This window comes from Scaptodrosophila lebanonensis, unplaced genomic scaffold (genome assembly GCF_003285725.1).
Source record: "Scaptodrosophila lebanonensis strain 11010-0011.00,11010-0021.00 unplaced genomic scaffold, SlebRS2 tig00000072-arrow-pilon, whole genome shotgun sequence".
Lineage (NCBI taxonomy): Eukaryota > Metazoa > Arthropoda > Insecta > Diptera > Drosophilidae > Scaptodrosophila > Scaptodrosophila lebanonensis.
In genome coordinates, this window is record NW_022060558.1 from 1,772,101 (window position 1) to 1,786,612 (window position 14,512).

The 14,512-nt window shown below is 42.3% G+C and overlaps 4 protein-coding genes across 4 annotated transcripts in view; 3 read left to right on the forward strand and 1 right to left on the reverse strand.

Moving 5' to 3' along the window:
• The window catches only part of LOC115625126 (cadherin-87A), a 36,654-nt gene extending 34,935 nt beyond the window's left edge, over positions 1 to 1,719 (forward strand). Inside the window, exons 12-14 of the mRNA XM_030520040.1 lie at positions 59 to 321; positions 382 to 718; positions 785 to 1,719. Of these exons, the coding sequence (XP_030375900.1) occupies positions 59 to 321; positions 382 to 718; positions 785 to 862 (678 nt within the window). The 3' untranslated portion in view covers positions 863 to 1,719. The remainder of the gene's footprint in view (positions 1 to 58; positions 322 to 381; positions 719 to 784) is intronic.
• Positions 1,720 to 1,953: 234 nt separating this feature from the next.
• LOC115625199 (putative inner dynein arm light chain, axonemal) lies at positions 1,954 to 3,018 on the forward strand. Its single transcript, XM_030520166.1, has 3 exons — positions 1,954 to 2,267; positions 2,328 to 2,460; positions 2,523 to 3,018. The coding sequence occupies exons 1-3, from the start codon at positions 2,031 to 2,033 to the stop codon at positions 2,900 to 2,902; spliced, it is 750 nt and encodes a 249-aa protein (XP_030376026.1). The 5' UTR covers positions 1,954 to 2,030; the 3' UTR covers positions 2,903 to 3,018.
• Positions 2,911 to 14,422, reverse strand: LOC115625197 (RNA helicase aquarius). The gene is made up of 8 exons (XM_030520164.1): positions 14,300 to 14,422; positions 13,754 to 14,231; positions 13,348 to 13,694; positions 6,056 to 7,090; positions 5,287 to 5,741; positions 4,015 to 5,230; positions 3,582 to 3,950; positions 2,911 to 3,521 (listed from the first exon to the last, which is right to left on the reverse strand). Exons 1-8 carry the CDS (start codon positions 14,405 to 14,407, stop codon positions 3,015 to 3,017), a joined length of 4,515 nt encoding a protein of 1,504 aa, XP_030376024.1. The 5' UTR covers positions 14,408 to 14,422; the 3' UTR covers positions 2,911 to 3,014.
• Positions 9,428 to 13,342, forward strand: LOC115625198 (probable G-protein coupled receptor Mth-like 5). The gene is made up of 6 exons (XM_030520165.1): positions 9,428 to 10,116; positions 11,550 to 11,674; positions 11,734 to 11,904; positions 12,110 to 12,294; positions 12,353 to 12,853; positions 12,913 to 13,342. Exons 1-6 carry the CDS (start codon positions 9,759 to 9,761, stop codon positions 13,169 to 13,171), a joined length of 1,599 nt encoding a protein of 532 aa, XP_030376025.1. The 5' UTR covers positions 9,428 to 9,758; the 3' UTR covers positions 13,172 to 13,342.
• Positions 14,423 to 14,512: the final 90 nt, after the last annotated feature.

The following is a 14,512-nucleotide window of genomic DNA, read 5'->3' on the forward strand; positions in this document are numbered from 1 at the left end:
TATTTTAATTGTTTCCCAAATCAATACAAATATCGTCTCACACTCTGATTTCCTTTAGGATTACTATGCGGGCTTTGCCATAGAGAACGTTGTGCCTGCCTATATTGCCATTGCGCAGGACGAATTCGATCTCGCTGTAGCCGGTCTGGTGGCCCTCGTCATCGTGCTCTTTGTAGGCGTCATTAGCTTCATTGTCCTTTGCTGTTGCCTTAAGCATTGGAATTTGTCTGTGCCAGTTGAGACGCGACGCAAGGAGGCGTTGATTAAAAAACAGATCATCGAGGATCTAAATACTACGGAGAATCCATTGTGGATAGAACAGTGCGTAGAATCTAACTACTTTATTTTCTTTCTACGAAAATGCATTTGTTTGCTTTTCAGAAAACTGAAACTGTATGAGGAGCAAGAGCTTACCATGCAGGTCTTTTCGGAGCCTGATCATATATCCAATTCCGATGCGCCCGGCCACTTGGAGCATCGCAGCTCACTGGAGCAAGTGCATCATGGACAGTCGGTAGATAACACCTACGCCACCATTCAGCCGCGCAATAATCAGAATCGCCTCAATGGCGGTGGCTCTCTGCGCAGCAGTGGCGCTGTAAGCGCAAGTGCTGGGGGCGGCAGCAGCGTTGGGGCCGGTCTTCTGCTGACCCGCGTCGATCCGCATGTAAACGACTTTGCTGACTACGCAACGCTGCGAAATAATCGTGCACCCTCGGTAAGCAACTCTGGAGAGCGCATTAAAAATTGTGAAAATATTTAAAAAATTGTATTCCTGCTCCAGCAACTCTACGAGTTCACGGGATCCACATTTCAAGCGCCCATACGAGATGGCGATGATGCTGTCGCAGAGCTCATTTAAGCAGCGAGCCTCAGCAGTTAAAGACAAACTTGTAAATTATATAGCTACATATATATAGATATTCAGTTTGGCCCTACTGGATGACATTTGTTTTGGGTTTTAGTTCAACTGATCTGATCTGTTGCATTTGTTTAGTTATGCATACATAAAATATAGTACATACATACATATTTATTATATGTAGCATACACATAATTACTTACATATATATATACATACATACAAGTATATAAAGCCCATATAGCGTAGTATACATTGTATGCCAACAAATATTTAGAACTCAGCTAATGGACAACAAATTTGTATTGTAATGGGGCCATGCCCAACCGCGTTGTAATGTTAAACTCAAATGAATAAAACCCATAGTGGACAATTTCCCGCATAAATAATGACAATAATATATATGAATATGACAATGTCTAGCGTAATGTATAATGGTTATGTAAGCGTTACGACTTAACATTTAAAACCGAATTCGCTCGAATGTCTTCTCGATATTAGTTTTAGTTACGCTCTCTGTATTACTAAGTTGTACTAGAAAAAAGACTAATTATTTGCTCTTCCACTTTGATTTATGTTTACGATTCTAACTACAGCTTAAGTTTCTAGTTTAATTAGCCGAACTTGCTCATACATTTAATGAAACGGAAATAGGTTTAGAGTTATGTTTAGTTATTTCGAATATGTTCGATAAATGCAACGAATTGTATTGCAGTCCAACTCAAAATTCATAAAAGCAAGTTTAATCAGTTACAAAAAGAGTTTAAGCTTGCGTTTACGTATACATACTACTGTAAAAGTAAATAAATATATGTATATCAGAATAAATATATAGTAAAACGTATTTAAAACCAGAACCAATGTCTTTTAACCTGTTGATGCATTTTATTTTCGGTCTAGTTCGATTGCTGATTGGTAACATATTTGGTAAATAAACTTCATAGGCCACCCATAACCCGTCACCATTGCCTACGAACTGGTTGCTAGCCGGCACACTAATAATAACAAGCCTCATACCACATATGTATGCTTTTCCCAAATAGAGGTATTTTCGATTTTTTAATCAACAAACATTGCTGAACTCAAAGCGAGACGGCCAATACACAACAACATATTAGTAAATTTTTAAAACATAAAAAAAGCATAGCAAAATTTTAACAAACGCAAAATGGAGCAACCAGAGATTCAAAGCGTGGGCCAGTTCCAAACGCTGGTGCGATATAATAATCCAGTCCTAGTGGTCAAACATCCCGATAAAAAGGGCGCACCACTCACAGAGCTGGAAATGAAAAGGCCCCAAACCGCTGGCGCCCTGTTGGATACTAAAAAAGAGACTGAGGAGATTTTGAATTCAATTCTACCACCACGTTGCTGGGAGGAAGACGGACAACTGTGGCAACAATCGGTGGGTAACAACGGATATCAAATAGTTAATCAAATTCAATATTACGACGTTTGTTATTAGGTGTCCAGCACTCCGGCCACACGTCAGGATGTTATTAACTTGCAGGAAATGCTGGACACCCGTCTTCAGCAGACACAGGCCCGCGAAACAGGCATTTGTCCCATACGTCGTGAACTATATTCTCAATGTTTTGGTAAGAATATCTTCTTTAGTAGTAATTCTGTACTATTTCAATGGGGTCGCCTTTTATTGTAGACGAGATCATACGCCAGGTGACTATTAATTGTTCGGAGCGCGGCTTGTTGCTTCTACGCATTCGTGATGAGATTGCCATGTCTATGGAGGCCTACGAGACGCTCTATTGTAGCTCCGTGGCCTTTGGCATGCGCAAGGCTTTGCAGGCACACGAGGAAAAGGAAATGTTACGTGATCGTGTTAAGTCCTTGGAACTGGACAAAGAGGCCCTTGAGGAGATTATTGCGGATATGAAGCTCAAACAGGAGCAATCAGAGCGTCGCAATGCCGAGTTGCGAGCCTCGGAGGAGAAGAAGTTCACGGAGGAAATTCAATTCCTTAAGAAAACAAACGCACAACTGAAGGCACAACTTGAGGGCATTACGGCGCCAAAGAAGTAAACCGTTCATTAGATTATCAAATAAAATGTATGCGCGTGTGTTTATTTGTGTGTGTATTTGTCAGATTGAATGTATTGTTAACAACTATTTAAATTAAATAATTGGCCAGCAGCTAATTCTTCTCCGTGGTTGTGTCACTTAGTTCGATGGCAGCGACTTCTGTTGCTGGCTCCTGCGCAGTCTCCTCCGTTGCCACTTGCTGTGTAGATTCCTCTGCTCCGGTGTTTTGTTCTTCCTGCTGTACATCTTCCTCTTCACCACTTATCTCATTAAGAATGGGCGTCACCTTGAACGGATTGCCCGCTTTATTTTTCGACTTATCTTTTGCCACTTTTTTCTCTGGCGGCTCTTCGGTTTCGGTTGGAATTTCCGTAGCTCCCGTGTTATTATCATCTTCCTGTGGCAGTTGATTATACATATCCCGCAGCTCTTCCTCTGAAGGCAGCTGATCCTTAAGTGTTTCCATTTTTTTCACGTATAAATCATAAACGAATTGCGCCATTTCGGACATATTCTCAACAACTTTACAGGCTTTGCAGTCCACTTTGTCGACTGTCAACCGCTGGGTTGGATAACTGTCCTCAGGCACAAGGTTTAGGTCCAGAGGACGTTGCATGAGCTGACATAGAATTTAAATAATTATAGATGAAATTATAGCATAGATCTTCTCTCTACTTACCAGCTTGAATGTTTGCTGCAACTCAAGGCAGTTTTTAAAAAGCGAAACACGACCAAAAATGTAAAGACCCAAACGGGCACGACTCATAGCCACCACAAGACGACGCACATCACGCAGATGGCCGACAGCTTTTGTGCGCACCAAGGAGATTAGAATATAGTCATTCTGCTGACCCTGATATTTGTCCACAGTGGTTACTTTGTGCGGCCAGCCGATCAGAGGGTTGTTTCCACAGCGCGCATTGATGACATCGCGTATTAAATGCTTCTGTCCATTGTAGGTGGTGAGGATGGATACCTTGGCGGCTGGATACCCCAATAGACGCATGTACATATACATGGCGACAATATACTCTGCCTCTGCAAGATTCTAACAAATGGGCAATAAAGGGTCATGAGTGATCAACATTTCTATGTCCATTCCCCTGACTTACCTGATAGAAATACGGACTGGGCTCGCTTTCGCCTACACCTTTGAAGTCATCCACATTTATCAGCTGGTAGTCGTGCACAAAGCCCGCATTGGCCATTTTGTATTCGTCCCGTTCGAAAATGTGCTGCAGATCCTCCAGTTTCTTATAGCGCCATTTGTACAATGAGCAGATGCTGGCTCTTGCACGACCCTGTCCATCCAGGTCGACGGTTGGCACACCGAGACGCACAAGGCGCGTGAAAAGACTCTGCTCCATGTTCGAATACTTTTGGAATGCCATATTCTTGATGACCGGCGGCAACTGATGGTGGTCGCCAATCATTATCCAACGCTTCAGCCGATTCAGACCATCCAGTGGATTTTGCAATAATAGTGGAATAAACGTTTCAATTTCCAATATCTGCGCCGACTCCTCCATGAGAATGTTGTCGTATCGAAAGCCGAGATTCACCAGCTCCTTGCGTTTTAGAGCCGCATGCGTACAAGTCATGGCAATAATTTTTGCCTCTTTAACTAGCAAGTATTTCGATCTATCCAGACCTGTGCGCAACAATTCGAAAGCGCGAAATTCTTCCAGCTCTGTAAATATGTCCGAAATGTATCGGAAATTGGACTGCGCTGTTTCCAACAACTCCGCATAGGTGCTGCTCTTAAACAGTGGCTGTGGCGCATCCGCAAAGAATTTTTTAAATGGGAATTCGTTTTCAAAGACTGCCAGCAATTTCTCGACATCACTCTCCTCACTGTGTGCAGCGACCACACTTAGAAACTTCTCCCACCTAGCCATCACATTGTAAAGATAAAAGTAACCCGCCGTCTCACAGGTATATGCGTTGTCGCCGCTCACATCCAACGCCTCCTGCAAGCGCTGCACTTTCGCGAGCAAATCCATGCGCTTGGCCAGCACATAATTGACACGTCCGTAACGACTGTAGTCCTTCTCCGTCTCCAGTGCCTCCTCACCATGACCTAAACGCAGCAAATGCCGCTCATCAATGTCCAGAGCCATAATCTTCTCAAACAACTGATTCAGCGCCTGGTTAGAGTGCGTGACAATCAAGGTGCGTTGATTAGGGTGATTGTGATAGATATTCGAGATGATTTGCACAGCCACATCTGTTTTGCCCGTGCCAGGAGGACCAACTACCAAAGTGAGCCCCGGCTGCATACCAGCACGTATAGCTTCTATTTGTGTAGGTGTGAAGCGTATACAATTCCTGGAAAAACATGTCTAATTAGTAATATAATTATCAATTTTAATTCAACGGCTTACTGCTTGGGCCTGTCGCTGGGATAAGGTCCACGTGCATCATACTTGTACGGTTCGACTATAATGGATTTGCTGGTGGCCTCTGGCAATTCCTCGTTGTCTTCCTCCTCATCGCTGTTTCGTTTCTCTGGCACATCCTCGAAAATAAGGCGATAGGGTGGCACGCGAGCTTCATCTGGTGCCTCACACTTTATCTCATAGGTTGGGAAACTGGACGCCAAGTGGTCATAGTCGAGGAATGTGTCGTTGAACTGCAAGCTACGCTCCTGATTGGGCATGTTGCTGTAGTGGGCAGCCGCAGGATCACCATAGCCAAGCAGTATGTCATGCAGCCAAGGGGGAACCACACATTCGGTATTCATCAGATGTCTAATTGTCTCCAGGACGGCCTTAAAATTGTTCTCCTTGGGCTTTCGACGCATCAGAATGTTAAACGATTCGTATACATCATCAGCTCCCTAAAAGTATTGCGATGGGAAGAGATGACATATTGATTTTGAAAGGCAGCCTATTAAGCTGTAGAGTTTGTCTGCTTAGGAAGCTACATTCCATATTAAGATTTTATTTTAATGATGGTTAGTTTAAATACTGAAAAATATATTATAATGCGCATATACGAGTATCGTTGAAATTAATTTAAAAATCTGAATCCAATGCCTGATCGATAATAATCCAGTTGTAAATAAATGTATTTCGCATAATTGTATATTATTTAATAACTGTCATCTTAACTTATTAAACAGGAAATTGCACTCTTCTGATATCAACTCACCTCTTGTAGGGCGTCCATGTCTTGGCGATATTGATTGGAGTCCAGCCACACACGATAGGTGCGCTGCTCCCCAGGTAGTTGTGGACGGGGATCGGGTCCATCCTCTATCACGCGCCCATTGGCATCAAGCATGCCCTCCACCTCGCAGCCACGCACGTTAACCAGGCCCACCTGCGGTATGAAGGGCTCCCTCGAGTTGTATTTGGTGCCATATGTCTGCGTGGGCTTGACCGTTATCAAAAAGCAAACGTCATGCTTCCGCAAGTTCTCCCATTCCTCCTTGATTTCCCGGCGAACCGACAATGTCACACCCACGTCTGCTCGCACACGCGATGGCTTCTTCTCACCTATGTGCGGTTTGGCCACCTCGACCACTGCAAAGCTGGCTATGGGCAAGGCCATGCGAGCCCAGCCTCCGAATACGACATCACCGTCCTCTGACTGCCAGGGCAACATGCGACTGACGGCATCCTCAATATCCTGGCGAATCTCGTAGGTAGACTCCAGACGAAACAAATTGAAATTGCGCAGCAGATAATCGTGCAGGGTGAGAAATTGCAAATTGAGTTTGGGCAGGGCTAGACAATTCTCGCCTGTGTAATATTCCGACGGAACCACATTCTCATCCCAAATGATGTCTTCTGTGGGATAAAGAGGCATCTCGTTTAGTGCCTCCAATTGAGAGCAGCGCTTCTCGTGTCGAGTTATAAGTAGTTCACGTAGAAATTGCTCATCGAGCCGATGCCATTTGTACGGCTCTTGCAGGTCATCGGGTACTAGATTGAGGAAAGAGGCAATTTGCTTCAAGCCCTCCCCATCTAGTGCTCCGAAATGCTTCTCCAAGGCATCCCGGTTGTCCACAGTTGCCACATTAGACAATGCAAATATCCGCAAGGTGGGAAACTTGGCGAACACTGCACGTTGCAACAACGTTATCTTCTTATAGTGCAATTGAGTCATATCATGATCAGTCAATGAGTTGCCGGTGACGTCATTTATCTCGAAACGTGTATAGAACTTGAGCATGTCCAGCAGCTGAAAAATCAAAGAGCTAATAAGTCTCAGTCGCACGTTTATGGCCCTACCCTTATTTTGCCCTCAACCGCTCCTGTTGTAGTCCGCATGGACTGAGTGCATTGAATGGAACGTGTTTCTACTACCTGCCCAAAATTCTACAAACTTACACACACCAACATAGGTAAAAAAAATATTCGGAAATAAATGAGGGGCGCTCTCTTCAAATCAGGTCGCACGCAAAGAGAGGCCTACAATGTAAGACTGATACGTCATCATTTTTGGAAAAGACCAGTCAAGGTGTGCTCATGTGTGTGTGTGGAAAGTCTACAATTTCAGTTTTACGCTACTTTTGAACTGCTCTCCAACTCCAGCTCATCGGTGTTAGTCAGAGACTGTCTCTGAAAACTAACTCATTACGTTTGTATATGTATGTATGTATGTAAGTATATGCATGTGTATTGTTCTCTTTTGTGACAGACAGGATTTCCTTATTGGGTACGTATAGGGAGGCAGGGCGGGAGGAGTTTGATTACATTTGTAATTGAATAACTTAACGTAATTATAAGCGCTGAAGGTCGTTACTCATTTATATTATGATACTACCACTACTCAAAACTATGATATGCAATCATTTAAAATTAACACTTCATTCATTCGTTACTATGCACAACAATTGAATTTTTTTCAGAAAATACGCCATTCAATAAAAACATTCTGTTTGTTATTATTTGTTAAATTACCATTAATTTATGGCAAATGTTGAAGGAAATGTCATTGCTGATATAGAAGTTCTAGTACATATAAAACAGGTTCAATAAGCGGCCCAGGATTCCAGATTCCTTTGCACAACTTGCATGCACAACTTCTACTCAGACTCATGGCTTTATTTGAACACTGTCAATGTTGCAAGTGACTTCTTGCTGTCAAGCGAGCGTGCCCCAACTCTATCTGCATATGTACATCTGTATAAAGGTGCCAAATGACAAGGGCACCCTGCCACACGGGTTACTTGAAAGTGGCGACAAGTGTGCGTCTGTGTGTGTGCGCGCTGGAGTGAAAGACAAGGCACGCTCTTTGCTGTTCCCTCGGGGGCGTTGCAGCACTGCATACACAAGTAGATGAAATAGCAGCGCGTCTTATCACATCATCAGCCACAACCTCATCTTCGTCGTCATCATCCTCCTCAGCCAGACAAACAAACAAACAAACAAACAAAGGCACACAGACTCTAGAAGCCACTCACACACTCTCACGAGTTTGCCGGTTCTTCTGCTTCTTGCCTCAATTGATAATTTCCGTCATCCAAATTAAACAAAAAGTGCCCTAAGTGTATGTGTGTGAGTGAGCGTTGTGTTGTACAAAGCCCTGCTTCAACTTTTTCTGCGTTTCGGTCGCCGGTGGTTGCATCCAACAACAACGAACAGCACAACAACAACGGCAGCACAGCAGCTAGAGAGCGGGAGAAATAACTCTACACGACGAGCTCTGTCACCTCCGTCGCTCCGCTGACTCCGCTTAGTGACTAGAATTTAAGAGCGCATACATACTCAGAGAGTATAAGAGCTAGAATAACCAAACTTGGTATTCAGATTCTCCTAAGCCCGAGAAAGGACGAGTTTGTTATTTTTTTCTGATGCACCCCCCCATTCCCCCCTTTTCGCGATTTTCTATAACTCCCGTAATTCTTGAAATTTTCACATCCAGTTAGTGATTATATATCCGTATACCAAGTTTCATTATGATAGGTTGATTAGAAAGAAAGTTATAGCCATATAACCAGGCCCAAGCTGTATTTGTTGCTGCTTTGACATAATTATGTAATGCACACATACATATGTACAAATACCCAAACACGCCTAGACACGATTCTGATGTAAATGTATGTATGGAATATTTTATATTTAATTTAATTAATTAATTAAATTTTTTAAAATTTTTTTTTGTGTTAGCATTCCTTTCTTGTTCCAAATTCCGATTGAGAACAAAATGTTAAAATTACGATTTTTGTTTACAAAGCAAAAGCAAAATTTAACGCAGTTGCAGTTTTTGTCTTTACTCGTCGTTTACACTTCACTTATAAATACCGGGAAAATCAGCACACTGTATCATGTAATAGCTATATACATATATATAAACATGGCTAAATTCTTGAAACAGACTTTTCTCTTGGAGTGACAGAAACTAATAAAACAGTTGTAGCTTGTTTCAATTACTGATCTAGCCTTTTTGACGCTTAAGATGTGGCATCACTGATGCCGTGGAGTAGCCAGCCTGCTCGCTCATTCGGTACCCAGTCAGTCGTTAGTCAGTCAGTCGGTTGTTGTTACTCCAAGTCGCGTGTTGGATTTACGCTGCATTTTTTCGACCCACTTGTAATGGTTAAAGAAATGTAATAATGCCAAAAATTGTGCAAATAAAGAAATTAGTGGAATAAAGACATAATACATAAGAAACGAAAGTGAATCAAGTGTGGCGGCTTTTTTTGTGAAATCTCTCTGTGTAGCCAACCATTTACATACTCGTATAAGCGTGTATTGTTGTTTGTGTTCGTGCATCTGTGTCTTGCCATTGGCTTTGAATTTGTATCTGTTCCAAAGTCTACAAAGCTGTTGTCGTCGTTGTATTTGTATTGTGTAGTTTTCATATTTTGGCATGATCTTGACTTGACTTGAAGCCGGCCAATTGTATGAGATACCTCCGGCTTTATGACGCATTTGTTGGCCAACAGAGAGATCGTCATAAACTGTATCTGCGAGATACTCGTGTAAAAATGGCTACAAACACGCTTGGCGCGCAAATATCGCCATATGCGATCAAATGTGTGCGAGGCAGCTGCCTCCTATTTGCGGTCTTATGCGCTCTATTAACGATATTCACAAATGTGGATGCTGCAGATCAGCCACACAGTCTACGGCGGAGACATGTCGGCGATAGCAACACCATTAGCTCCAGCACCTCCGATCCCAATCTGGTCCAAGTGAATAAATGTTGTGAGAAGTTCGAAATACATGTGGATACCGTTTGTCAGCAGGTCAATGAGACGGGTAAGTGTGACCATCCATGCGCGCGTGTGTGTGTGTTGTGTGTGTGTTTGTGTGTCAGCCAGATGTCAACCCAATCGCGTGCCGGCACTAACCCACAAATCCTATGGCAACCCCCTCACCAAAATCCCACTATAAACCAACAACTGGTGCTGCAATTACAGTCTGGCCATTCAACTTTATGGATTTTCCTCCATTTGTGCTCCCTTTTTGGCGTGCCAGCAACAACAAAAACAAAAGCAACATATGCTCAACATTTAATGGCCCATTTAATGGCTATCTGTGAAATGAGGGGGAGCTACAGAGCTACTCATTCGTACAAATATATGAAAATTCCATTGCATTGTTTTCAAAACAATTATGAAGGATATATACAAGTACAAATACTTTATACCAGGTGCTCATTATAAACGGATTTATGATTTATGCGCGGATGAGTATGTGTGTGTGTGCATTTTCAAATACTCAGATCTCTTCTATATAGTAGTAGTATAACAGATGACTAAAGGCACGACCGGAATATTATTCATGGCATTAAATTGTATGCGTAAATTGATGATTCGCACCAAAGAGAGAACACACAGCCTTTTCGATAGAATATAGTATATGAGTTCCTAAAGTCAGATATAGCTCTGACAACAAATTTATTGATATTGATATTATAGTATTAAAATAGATCAGGTTTAATATATTTTTAAATCAGTATTGCTTTGAAGAAACTATAAGTTGTTATGGCTACAGCCACGGCCTACATACTTGTACATATAATTATTTCCTATTTTAGTAAATCTCAAAAAAGTTTATTGCTGCAGCAAATTAATATAAAAACTATCAAATATCAGCAGTATATAGGATGTGTATATTGTAATTGAACTAGTTTAATTACGCCAAAGATAAAATTGTAAAACTTAATGTTGGCTGCGTGGACACTTAAAACAGCAGCCAACTGAAGTGGATTTAACGTCTGTTTTCAAAGTAAAGAGTAAACAACAGTTTTTTAATCAACCCATGTAATGGGAATGAGTTGTCTAATTTAGTGTCGCAACTGCATTATTATGACTTACTATATGAATGATGCATCAGGCTCCCGATCAAAATGATCAGGTAATTAACACAATTCGCATCCATACGCATTTCTATATTTGAGTAAGTTGTTCGCAGCATGGACTTGTTAAGCACGTACGAGTAATGCGTTTTAAATATTTATAGACACAAACAATGCACAACGATGGGGGACAGGGGAATAAAGATTTTTCGTAAATAAATGCCCATACAGCTGCTAAATGAGAGCCTCAAAAATAACTTGCGGCATGTAAAGTGTTTCGTTGGGCTGCCCCTCAACAGAAAAGGGGAGCGAATGACACACACAAACGCTTATTGATAAATTCAATTTAAACAAAACTGAACTATATATTATTCACTTCCCGCACTTTCAGATTACTTTCAGCCCATGTTCACCAGCTATAGTGGGGATCAGAACATGCCGGTGCACTTCAAATTCGTCATAGGTGTGCCCAACTGTGGCTCCATGCAAATGTGGCCCATTTTTCACTATACTGGCGTGAGTGGGACTCGATAAGAAAGCATGTTGTTTCCCACATATTAAAGATCTCTTTACAGAGTTCGGATAAACTGGTGCTTTTGGATGATGGCAGGCTACGCCACTACACCAATGCGGAGGATGAGGCAGATGAACAACGGGGAGTACAAACGGACTATGAAGACGATATAGCTGAAGCGCACAAGCCGCTCTACCATGACTACGAACAGGGGCAGTATTGCTTGGATAAGGTGAGTAGAGAATTTCTTTAATACCCTCCACTTACATGATGTATGTGTACATGAGATCAAGCCAAAACGTGCTGCGGATTCCACTTCCGCTTTCAAACTTTAATTCAGTTTAATGAGTCTTGTTCGATAGATTTCTTGATTCAATAGATACATACGAAATGATACATTACATACATACATTGTTAATACATAATGCTATTTTCAGGCTGTTTCAACTACTGGCGCACAAAAGCAAATACTATTTGCCAATATTTGTCTAGCGAAAAAGGAAATCAAGTGGAGCGATTCGAACTTTTTGTTGCGCAAAATACTGAACCCTATATTCCATGCCATATCACTGATCATATTACTGGTGATAGCCATAGTCTACTTTATTCTGCCAACTTTGAGGTACGTTGTGATTTCTCAACTATCCAAATGTCGACATTTAATGAGATATTTATTCCAGAGATCTCGTGGGCAACATAGTGACTACCATAGCGATCTGTCTAATGGTCAGTCAGGCTGCGGATCTTGTGCGAATCTTTACCGAGTTGACGAATCACGTGAGCTTCATTGTTGCCGACATAATTCTGTGCTTCAGTCTGCTGGCTGCCTTCTTTTGGCTGAATAGTTTTGGGTACTACATATGGAAAACCTTTCGTTCGAGAAACGTCTTTCTGCGCGTAACCGATGGACGCAAATATTGCTACTATTCGATCTATGCCTGGGGCTGCACAGCCACCATGGCTGCCTTGGCAGTCTTTGCGCACTTCTTCCTTGATGCGGACTCGTACAAGAAGGAAAATATGGTGGGCGAACAGGAGACTATAGGATGGCTGGGTATTTGCGTATTCTTTTCGCCAATTGCTTGCACAATTATCGTCAATATATTCTTCTTTGTGACAACCCGTAAGCTGATTAATCGACGCACAGTTTACGGACGTATTGCGCATAAGCTGAAGGCTAAGTACGTAGAAAGCGCTTGAAAGCGAAACTATCACAATAATACATTGCTTTTTTTAACAGCTTCATAATGTTTTCGCTAATGTTGTTGGTAATGTCCATTTCCTGGCTGTTTCTAATCATGTCCTGGATTCAGCTGGACGGGCTACTCTATGCGCACATCATAGTCAATGCTGTGCAGACGCCTCTGCTGCTCTATATTTGCGTGTTGCGTCAGCGACACGTCACATTTCTGCTAAAGAAATCCTGCTGCTACAATGAACCACCGTCCACCAATGACTGGGGCGATGAGATGCACTACATGAACTGTAATGACTACTGAAACTTCTCGTCCACGCTTAATTTAAGTTAGTCGTTAAGCTATGCTAAGTGTTTTATGTAATTTAACGATGTTTAACATTGAGATTTCCACTACTAACCGTTAAGTGTACTTAAAAAACATACCCATACACCCACGTCTAATTTATGAAAATAAATCAACAAAAGGCTGATACATACCTGTCCAAATAGTTTGCCTTCTTCCCGCTGTACCAACGGCGAAAGCAGGGCACGCACAATCAAATGACAATCATCCAGTACGGTGTTGAAGAAGCGTCGTGTTGGTAACAAAGCCTCCAAATCTATAATGAACTCCAAAAAGCGTTCACAATAATGTACAACATTCCTGTTAAGTTCCCCCTGCGCAGGAATGCGTTCCAGAATATGCAGAAAGTCGACTATTAGATTCTGCATAAAATGGCGCTCCCAGACCAATTCAGGCTTTGGATCCGTCCCTTCTTTCTTTTGCAAGCGCTTCCAATACTTGCGCCATTCCGGCACTTCCCGCAGCTCCTGATCCCGCCGACCTATTAAAAACAAAAATAGGCGATTAGATTGTGTTTGGTTAATTATAGGGTCGACTTACGAGGCTGTAGACAGTGCCACATGGAAAGGGACACCAGGCGCTTAGCTTGCTCTCGGCATAGCTCGATTTCCATGCTATTAAAGCAGTGATTTAAAAACATAAGTAATGCCGTGCGTTCGCGTAACGTGCTGCTCGCTTCCTTAGTGCCCTGCCTTGGCAAACATGACTCCAGCACGTGTCGAAAGAAAGCCGGATACTCATCTGGCAGCTGCTCGAACACACTCCACACCTCGACGCGTTCACGGAACTTCTCATTTGCCATCACTACAATAGACATGAGGTGTGCGTGCGTAGCCTTCTCACGTTTGTAATTGGGCCATAAATATTGCTCGAGATATTGGCTAAATTCCAGCATGTTGATACGGCGGGAGCTGTTTTTGCTGGCCGTGATTTCCTCGACGTAGATGCGCTCTATAATATCGGCATTGTATGGCAGATGCTCTGCTTTCGTGTCCGGCGACCAGTATTGCGATGAAAGCTATAAAACAAGTCAAACAAGAATGTTTAAAACAAAAGGTGCAAACGTTTAAAATGAGTGCAGCGCACCTGCCAAATGACATCAGAACTAAACTGTGAGAGGGTTAGAGCACCGGTTTGTTCTTTCGTCTTTTTAATAGCATTCTTTTCTGCCTGTGTTTGGCTTCTTCGTTTCATTTTTGCAAACCTAAAAACCTCGATATTGTTAAAATAAACACAGAAAGTTCGCCAAAACAAAAGCCGGCTGAAATTTTAGTGATGCGTATATCCAGTAGAAATCGA

What these genes read in the sequence shown, in the direction of transcription:
- LOC115625197 (XM_030520164.1), bottom strand. Translation starts at nt 14,407, where the DNA reads ATGAAACGAAGAAGCCAAACACAGGCAGAAAAGAATGCTATTAAAAAG. An exon ending in ACATGGACGCCCTACAAGAG is followed by an intron (nt 5,742 to 6,055) that starts GTGAGTTGATAT and finishes CAATACTTTTAG; the next exon opens with GGAGCTGATGATGTATACGA. An exon ending in TGCAGCAAACATTCAAGCTG is followed by an intron (nt 3,522 to 3,581) that starts GTAAGTAGAGAG and finishes ATTCTATGTCAG; the next exon opens with CTCATGCAACGTCCTCTGGA.
- LOC115625199 (XM_030520166.1), top strand. Translation starts at nt 2,031, where the DNA reads ATGGAGCAACCAGAGATTCAAAGCGTGGGCCAGTTCCAAACGCTGGTG. An exon ending in GACAACTGTGGCAACAATCG is followed by an intron (nt 2,268 to 2,327) that starts GTGGGTAACAAC and finishes GTTTGTTATTAG; the next exon opens with GTGTCCAGCACTCCGGCCAC. An exon ending in ACTATATTCTCAATGTTTTG is followed by an intron (nt 2,461 to 2,522) that starts GTAAGAATATCT and finishes CTTTTATTGTAG; the next exon opens with ACGAGATCATACGCCAGGTG.
- LOC115625198 (XM_030520165.1), top strand. Translation starts at nt 9,759, where the DNA reads ATGAGATACCTCCGGCTTTATGACGCATTTGTTGGCCAACAGAGAGAT. An exon ending in CCATTTTTCACTATACTGGC is followed by an intron (nt 11,675 to 11,733) that starts GTGAGTGGGACT and finishes ATCTCTTTACAG; the next exon opens with AGTTCGGATAAACTGGTGCT. An exon ending in GGCAGTATTGCTTGGATAAG is followed by an intron (nt 11,905 to 12,109) that starts GTGAGTAGAGAA and finishes TGCTATTTTCAG; the next exon opens with GCTGTTTCAACTACTGGCGC.